The sequence below is a fragment of the Agrilus planipennis genome, unplaced genomic scaffold, assembly GCF_000699045.2.
Source record: "Agrilus planipennis isolate EAB-ADULT unplaced genomic scaffold, Apla_2.0 scaffold7, whole genome shotgun sequence".
Classification (NCBI taxonomy): domain Eukaryota; kingdom Metazoa; phylum Arthropoda; class Insecta; order Coleoptera; family Buprestidae; genus Agrilus; species Agrilus planipennis.
In genome coordinates, this window is record NW_020439340.1 from 2,209,299 (window position 1) to 2,218,485 (window position 9,187).

General features: G+C 34.7%; 2 protein-coding genes and 1 non-coding gene across 7 annotated transcripts in view; 2 read left to right on the top strand and 1 right to left on the bottom strand.

The window, feature by feature from the left end:
• The first annotated feature begins 443 nt into the window (after window positions 1–443).
• On the top strand, window positions 444–515 carry Trnaa-ugc. The gene has a single exon. It is a non-coding gene; the product is annotated as a tRNA-Ala (tRNA).
• A 4,813-nt stretch (window positions 516–5,328) lies between these two features.
• LOC108741730 (LIRP-like) overlaps window positions 5,329–9,187 on the top strand; it is a 31,282-nt gene continuing 27,423 nt past the window's right edge. For 2 of the 4 annotated variants that reach the window (XR_001938551.1, XR_001938550.1), the window contains exons 1-2: window positions 5,329–5,999; window positions 6,433–6,654. Coding sequence is in view for 2 of the 4 variants with exons in the window: in XM_018476628.2 (XP_018332130.1) it covers window positions 5,774–5,999; window positions 6,433–6,647 (441 nt within the window). In the remaining 2 variants the exon portion in view is untranslated. Of the gene's footprint in view, window positions 6,000–6,432; window positions 6,987–9,187 lie in introns of those variants that run through there. The other 2 variants (XM_018476628.2, XM_018476630.1) reach the window with 2 other exon arrangements.
• LOC108741729 (LIRP-like) overlaps window positions 7,190–9,187 on the bottom strand; it is a 9,211-nt gene continuing 7,213 nt past the window's right edge. The window contains exons 1-3 of one of the 2 annotated variants that reach the window (XM_018476627.1): window positions 8,106–8,130; window positions 7,869–8,051; window positions 7,194–7,490 (exon numbers count right to left, since the gene is read on the bottom strand). In XM_018476627.1, the coding sequence (XP_018332129.1) occupies window positions 7,270–7,490; window positions 7,869–8,051; window positions 8,106–8,115 (414 nt within the window). In that variant the 5' untranslated portion in view covers window positions 8,116–8,130 and the 3' untranslated portion in view covers window positions 7,194–7,269. Of the gene's footprint in view, window positions 7,491–7,868; window positions 8,052–8,105; window positions 8,131–9,187 lie in introns of those variants that run through there. The other variant, XM_018476626.1, reaches the window with a different exon arrangement.

Below are 9,187 nucleotides of genomic sequence, written 5' to 3' on the forward strand. Positions count from 1 at the left end.
ATGATTAATAATAACATTTTCGCTCATTTTTCTGACCCTTCTTATGTATATTGATATTACAATTCATCGTTCTTTTTCTTTTTCTGTTAATAAATATATATAATTTGTAGTTTTCTCTCTATTAAATTAAATAACTAACCAAAATAGAAAGTTGTTTATTTTCTAGGACTATGCTTTGTATGACGTGTTTGTCGTTTCCCTTCGATGTCATTATAAGCGGATTCTACTGTATTTCATTTTTGTATTTTTAAAATAACATTAACGTTTTCCAAGATTCAGATTTTCAACTTTTAATTGTATCCTATGTAAATATACATACACGTAGATATATATGATAACTTTTTTAAACAAAAGCGTTGATTTTAATTACTTTTAAAATATAAACCCTATAAAGACAGCGCGCCATTTTCAAATCTTCAGCAATATTGGTCAGCCATCATTGCGGGGATGTAGCTCAGTGGTAGAGCGTTCGCTTTGCATGTGAAAGGCCCCGGGTTCGATCCCCGGCATCTCCACAATTCTTTTTTTAACAATTTAAGTTTAATTTAATCACATGATAAACGGATTAAAATAACCATGCATATTAGATAAGTTGAAAGGATAACCTTCGCTTTCGCTGATAATTAAATTTTTATGGAAGTTCGCACGTAAACACTAGACCGAGGTTTGAATTATTACATGTGTAAAAGTTTGTAAAATATGTATTCAGTTGAATTTCGACATTGCTCTTGTCAACGGCCAACATCGTTAATATTTTAAGAGACAACAACAACTGATTATTATAATGTATTATTTTTGTTTTTAATTTACATAATCCGGAGAGAAATACACTTGTATACTGTGTAATATTATATTATTATTATTTATTCTTATAGCAAAGAGAAGTGAACAAACAAATCTATTTTGATAGAGGCGAATGATGACGGCTAGTTAGAGACATATTGGAGGCAGAAGCCGGAGTTATTAGTAGTATAGTAGACCTAGATTAGATCACTCTTCGCAAATAGTTAAAGATGTGGGATAAGTTCTGGTTTTAAGATAATTAGCTCAGGATAGGATGGAATAGAGGTTCCTGTCCAACTGATTGACCTATAAAGATGATGATGAAAGAATACACAGTAACATGAAACATCAGCAAACAAAGTTTTGTATGATGCAGATTAGATTTTTCTTATTGTCTTCTCCCTCTGGTGTAACGACATACCATTCCTCTTAGAAGCTTCGGTTGTCCATGTATTCCTTGTTTTTACTCTCTTTTTCCTTCTACTTATTTCAGTTTCCAGCTGGACAAATTCTTAATTCCTGACCAATCTTGTGACTTCTGGTACTCCTCTGAGATATTTCATTCCATTACTTGTATTTTTGAGTTATTTTTTGTTTTCTTGAACACTTCTCTGTTTCTAATAATTTTTCTATTTAGGGCACCGAATCGTCACCATAAAATAAACCGAGTGTGTGTTTGTATTGTGTTGTGTTATTTTTCTGTATGTCCACTTCTGTTTTATTTGGTTGGTGGTACCATCGTATTATTAACTGGTTCTCAACAATCCATCAGCTTGTCGGAAGTAATTTTTCTGCGGGTGTTTTTGACAATTTCAGCTTTGCCCAACATGGGAATTTTACGAAAACAAATTACCATCGCGGAATAGGCCAAGGCTACCGCGATGGTGCCGCACGGTTTCGGTAATTGTAATTTATCGTTGTTGCATATTATGACATTTTGCTTTTAACACACCAAAGACATGCCGATTGTACTTTAACACATTCGCAACGTACCATGTATGTACCTAACACATCACTAATCGGTGACCTATTTTACGACTGTCATTTAGTGTCATTAATATTCTTGTTAATTATGTCGTTAAATATAGTTGGATGAAGATGAATAATGATAACTTTACAAATAAGACGTTGGCAACTCAGAGAATAACTTTACATACAAAAATATTTCGGGATTTAAATGCAATAATTAATCACCGTAGCGAAATTTCCTTATATACGGATATTTTCTTGTTTAGACGAGGAATTTTGTTGTTAACACATGTAAAATATCAAACAAATTACGAATAACCAATACATAATTTCATTCGTCTGACAGATTAAAAAGGTTAGTAGAGGAAAATAACAAAATATTGCGTAAAGTTTTATTATGTGTGTAACTGAAAAGGACCCTGTTAGATCCTTACGGAAAATGGCCCTCTGTCAAATTCATTGAAACGCAATATTTTACAATATTGACAGAGGACCATTTTTCGTAAGGATCTAGCAGGGTCCTTTTCATTTACACACATAATCCACTAGAGATGGTTTGCAAAACTTATATGAACAATTTATCAAAAAGACAAGTTTTTACAACTTAGCGCCATTTGAGACACACGTCGAGAACTACCAGAATGCAAAGCTTCAATAATTTCACAGAGGACTATCATCCGTAGCAGGGTCCTTTCAGAAAGTATTATAATTTTAGGCAGCAAATTCAAACAATTGAATTTTGCGTTAAGAAAATTTAAAATTTTCCCATTCGGAAAATTAACTCAGGACAGGAAGGAGATGAGGTGTGCGTCCAATTAGTCTCAGGACTGACAACCCTACACTGATGAATATTCCAGTACCTAATAATAAACGAACACCAACTGTTCATCATCATCATAGGGTCGTCAGTCCGTCGCCAGTCAGTGTTATAACTCGTTTTGCTTTCATGAATCGTGGTTCCTTGTATTCACGGAGAAAATGATAAAGGAAAATTTACCTAATTATTAAAGGGATATTTACAATTTATTTTGTAAAAATAAAATCCCAGCAAAAATTAATTTACTACGTGTTTTAGTTGATATTACAAATTAAATTGTAATAATTCAACACCATCCTAAGGTCGTCAGTCCTAAGACTCATTGGACACGTACCTCCACTCTTTCGTATCCTGAGCTAATCTTCGCATTTCCCTAAAACTAAAACAACCCACATCCTTAACTATTTGCGAACAGTAATCTAATCTAGGTCTACCTCTACCCCTTCTAACTCCCGTTTCTTCTTTCTACCTCTAATATGTCTCTGACTAGACCTTCATTCCTGATAAGGTATCCTGCTAACCCATCTCGCCTATTTTTTACTGACTTTCACAGAACTTCCAACTGTTCATATTTAATTTTTATTATGAAAGATAAAATCTGATGGTATAAAGTTCAGTTTCAAGTGGCGTCAAAATCAATCCGAACAGTTCTCATTGAGGCCCACGCTTGGGTCCCTGTTGCATTTCTTTAGCGTTTCCGCTGCCCACGAATATCGTCTACAAGAGGCGACAGTCTCGGAGATCGAAAGAGTGAACGAGCCCATTATTATGATTTTTATTTTTAGGCTTTGGTAATTTGGTCACTCAACATTTCCATTTGTACTTTTAAGTTAGACAACATGTATAAAATGTACACAGGTTTTTGGAGTCAAGTCGGTAATTTTCAGTAGTACCTACACGACTTTCTTGATTCCATAACTACAACGTGTTGGAATCCCCGATTTTCTTGTACGATAATATAGATTTGAGGAATAACCTCATACTAAGAACAACTTTAGGACATTAATATTCAACAATTTTCGTTCTAAATGTAGTGTATAGAAATTAGAAGCAATCGACTAAGGAGTAGTTTACGAAAACCTGTGTTTTCGATGTCGAGGTTACCCGACGCGAACGGAAAAACAAGAAAGAACCACATTTAGTGATGGTGCTTACATGTATACACAACACATACATAATATACCAATAGCTTCGAGGTAATCAAGTTTTGCGACCACGCTAAACAGTGTCAAAGATTTTATCCCTGTGTTATTATAATTACGCAACTCATTAAGAAAATAGTCTTGCACGTAATAAGGCTCTTACGTTAATGCTAAGCCTTTCAGGCCTTTAATTTAACTGTCGAGTCGTGAAAGGTGTTTTCAATAATATTACCTCAAAATGCGAAGGTGTAACAAATATCTGTTCAATATAATTTACGTATGTATGTAAGTAAGGGGAGCACAATTGGGGGAAATTGGGGACACACTAAAAATTTGGCAATTCTTCTGGTTGATAAAAAGTCACTGGTTCTGATCAACGACGTACGCTGCTAGTTTGTTGTGGTGGTGGTAGCAATGGAAGTCGAATGAAGCCAAATCCGGAGAATATGGCGGGTACAGAATATTTACGTTGAAAGTTCAGTTTACATATCGTGCACATCATTATAAGGTCGTCAGTCCTAAGACTGGTTGGACACGCACCTCAACTCTTTCCTATCTGAGCTAATCTTCGCATTTCCCTAAAACTAGAACATCCTACATCCTTAACTACATATTTATGAACAGTATCTAATCTAGATCTACCTCTACTCCTCCTAACTCCTGTTTCTGTCTTTAATATGTCTCTAACTAGACCTTCATGCCTGAGAAGGTGTCCTACCGTTCCTACGTCTTCATCATTGTAAGATGATGCAGGCATGTACCTGCCCTAATACCGTTTTTACCGGCTTCGAGTTTAATTTAACCATAACTATCCTATCGCTTTTTTGTAAATAACTTTCTACACTCTGCCCTGCTTTCCAACGTATTACAATACCTGTTCCCGAATTACCTTCCACCAATCCTGTATGTATTATTCTAAAGTCTCCACTTCAGAAGTCTCCAGCTACGGGCCAACGGATTATGTCTACTATATCTAATTCTAATCTATTCATCTCAACTTTCCAATTTCCCTACTTGCCTCATTGTCCTAAAACATTCCACGCTCCGACTCGTGAAATATTGCACCTACCCCTATTGCACTTATTGACGACATCCCCCGAGGTGATCCCCGCCCGGACATCCGAATGGAGGACTAGTTTACGTCCGGACTGTTTTACCCCAGAGGACGCCATTATTTCAGTTTGGTGTGTTTTTCTTGGGATATCATAATGTGGTGGTTTCCCGTTGCCTTCCACATCGCAGTATTGTGCATCAGGGTGCCATACCGACCCTCGTGATCTCTTCCACCCTGAGTACTGAAAGAGCTGCTGCCCTCTTTCAGGGACTTGTCTTAGTCTGGTTTCTCTTTAAGAACCCCCCTATTACGGTTGAACCTACGGTCCGGCTCCCTAAATCATCGAAAATCGCAAGCCGATCCACCCACTCTAGTTTATAGTCAAGGTTAAAGTCCCGTCCGATCGGTTCACCCTTGTACACAACATTTTTAAGTCAATCCTCGTACATATGCAGAATCAAATTCATGATTTTGTCTGCATACGAAGTTATTGTTTTCGTAGCTAGATCAACTGGTAGCAAACAAATTTGAAAGCGCATCAGTTTGATAAAACTATTTACAAAATAGTGTTTGGAAAGATAAAGTCAACTAGTGTATTTGTATGTATTAAACAACATTACAATAGAATGTACATCGTAAATACCAGTTGAATATTCGCGTTCGTCAATCTCTTTATATTTTGAAGATTTTCTATCTAAAGTTAGTGTGAATACAAGAAAATATGTACAACTTTTTGTACTTAATTTACAACGTGTAAAGGGGTTAGTGCTAAGGCGGACTGCGCCTTAAATTTCAATGAATGAACACGTCTTAACAATTAATATCCAGCGACAGGGGTACTATAAAGCTTTCAATATTTTCGCTTAACATCAACAAGTGTTTTTGGCTTCACACGAATAACATCAGGCGAAAACCAAACAGGTTTTCAAATAGGTAGCAGTTATCAAAATTTTGTTCGTCTACTAACAGTTACAGTTATTAAAGAAATTTGTTTTTCATTCTGAAGTCATGAAGTTTTTCTCGCTACTTCTTTGTATTATTGTAATGGTGTGGTGCTGTCAAAAAACGAGCGCTGATAGTGCCCAAAGTATTAGCATTGCGACTGATGGTTTAACCGAGGAAAGAATGAAAAATATCAAAGGCGTTTATTGTGGTTCGAGGCTGTCTGGCACAATTTCTATGATTTGCAACTACGGCGGCAGAATTAAAAGAACTAATGGGGGAGGATATGATGGTAAATACTATAATTCGCGATATAAATACTATTTGAATTTGGCGCAGATGTAGAACGTGACTGATAATCGCAATTACTCCAGATTAAAATTTTTTAAAAGTATTTTCATTTGCTTTCGAAAGAAAGGCTCAGAAATAAGATCAAAATTTAAGGGTGGAACGTCAAGATTAAGTGCTTAATTTGTGATTCAAAATTTTCGAAAACGTATGCCACTGTCCATATCATCGAAATTTGCACTTAACACTTACAACCCTGGATAGATTAATAAATAAAAATCGCGATTTTTTTGCCTAGGTTTATAAGACGTTGCGTCAAAATTTAACTTACATCAAACGATTTGTAAGTAAAAACAACTTACAAATATAACAATTAATGTAGAAGTGCTCCGCTTGTGTATTATTTTTGTATTGTTAGATTGTCCTTTACATTTTAGGAAATGGTTTTTCAAACAGTTTGGAAAATGCACGAATTTTCGATACTAAATCTGTACGGCTCCCTTTGTTGCCGAAGGAATTAGCTCATTTAATGTTCCCCAAAAAATATGAGAAACGAATTCCCGGTGCACAGTTCCAAACTAGGATCCGTGCGGTTGACGAGTGTTGCAAAAAATCATGTAGTTTGTGGGAACTGAGTTCTTACTGCGACTGAAACTGGAGTACGTACTTACTTTTCATGTATTATACGATGTATCAAAAAAAATGTGCGTGTTAGAAGTATTAGAATATAGAGAGTATCTTTGAAATAGAGTTTTTACCTTTGTCTGTCAAACTAACACAACAAACATAACATCATTGGTAGTTCTGAGTAATGTTTAAGGCAGCACGGTCGCCCCAATATTTGTTAGTAAGCGAATTTGTTTCCAAAAGTAAATGCGTTATAATATAGTACTTTTTAAGTGTTTCTGCAAGAACTATTACTAATATGCGTAATTATTACCCTAGAGCATCCCTCGACTGTTACACTTACACCGAAGGTAAAGTGATTAAAATAATTCAATTAGTTTGAAGAATATCGCTATTGTAGTAAGATTTCTTGCTATTGCAACCAAAATTATTATTAATATGTATTTTTACTATCTACTCATTTTCTTCTTTGCGTTATAACTAAATTATTTCGTTTAACGCATGTCAATAAAAGTCCACTGTATTTTCTTATATTAAAAAAAATATTTATTTACGAAAATATAGGTAATATTGTAGATACGCGGTATATATTTTAAAAAATAAAAACTTTACAAACTTCCACGCCGATAATTCAAAAAATCCTATTTCTATTTCCTTTCGGCACAATATCCTCTAAGTTCCATCAGTGTGCAACTGTTAATACAGCATTCCTGTACAATTCCTCTGGTTCGTTTCCTCATTCCACTAGACAACATCATATTTGCGTTTTCTCTCGTTTTAAACGGAAACGTGGAAACTGATGTGTCACTTTCTTCGGATGAATAGTCCAGGAAGCCGCTTTGGGGATTTAAAATGTCGGAATTTGCACCTAAAAACTTGGAGAATTAACTCTGAGCTCACCAATTTTTTTTGCAGTAGTAGCATTTCTTTTAATTTGCTAACACAAGTCAAAACAATGACTATCCAAAGTACGTTGTTACGAAAAAACGTTTTTCTTAATTCGTTATTCAAAAGCAAAGAGACGGTGAACAAAATAAATTAGCCATTCTGGACACCTGACAGATACGAAACATCGGAATTGGGTAAAATAAAGCCGTCAGTCAAATAAAGCTGTGAGCGTGTCTTGCCATACTTGACTGACTTTTACCCCCAGGCGCGACCAAAGATGTTTCACATCACATCTTAGAGAATTTTAATTCTGACTTATTTGGCTAGATAACTTTTTATCCTGTAGGTATAAACTTACTGTAAACATTTTTCTTGTAACGTCCATTATAAGCGCCTTCACACACTAGGTATAGCATATTCGACAATCTTTCTCCGCAAAAATGTTTAGCTTCCCTCATTGCCGATTGCTCCGCTTCATTTAAGAAAACAATTATTAAGATAATGCTTAAGCATAATGAAATTCCTTGTCGTACCATTGCTTCTGAAAGTACGAGACAACGCAATTCATAAACATCATTCTAATTTTCATTAATACCTGCGAACATGTACTACGTATAATATAATAATTAATTTAAAGCACTTAATAACAGGGATAATAAAGCTGACGTTCTAAACTAAACACGTACAAATAATAAGACTCGATTTTGTAATTCTTATATACTTAATTGAAAATTGTTGTCATTATTTTTGATCGTGATCGTCGTGACCGACAGGTCAGTTTTAGAACTATTGTTTATCCTTTATCTATGTAGAAATAGCAAATTGCATTGATATTTCCCTTTTAAAAACAACATAAAAACTATAAATATATGTTTCAGAATAAAAGAAGACTGTAGGTATTAAAAAAAAAACTTTCGAGGTATAACAAATAAGACAGAAAACAAAACCAAAACCTTATCGACTTATAGGTTAAAAAACAACTAAAAATATAGTATCTGTATTACCTGAGATATTTAGTTAGTTCCTTTCGTCCTTGCTGTTTCGAAGGATGAAGCACTTCTATGTTTTAGTTGAAAATTAACGATGCTTTTATACTTGGTGTGATGGTGGTGATATTTTAATTAACACGTCGCAGTGAAACCGAAAAAAATTTCGTAAATCAAGCATCCCTTAATTCGTTCCATTTACGTACGTTCATGCATTTATGTATTGTTACCCTGATTTTAACGTAAATAGACTCAAGGATATCAGACCTACGTAAAATATGCATGGATTGAAAAATTATTAGCATATTTACATTTACCCTTCGTGCCACAGATTCATAGTTATTCATGCATAATATGCATGAGATAGACACAAGTCGAATTTAGGTACCTAACCATGTCTGCCCTTTACGTAAGGGAAATTCTTGGCAAATTTAGCACCCTACAATTTTGCCACTGTGATTAGGGTTGCCACCTTTTCAGGCTTTACATGAAGTATTTCTCGACTAAAAGGTTAAAAAAAGTATTTAATTTTTTGTTTTTAAAAACATATTTTTTGTTACACCTAGCAGCCAGTAACAAATTGCTGTCGCTCTTAAATACATTAATAGCCTCTAAACATGGCAAACAAAGATTTAAGTAAACTAAAAGTTCATTTTTAATTAGTTTTAATGAAGCTTTATTCCTGTCGTCC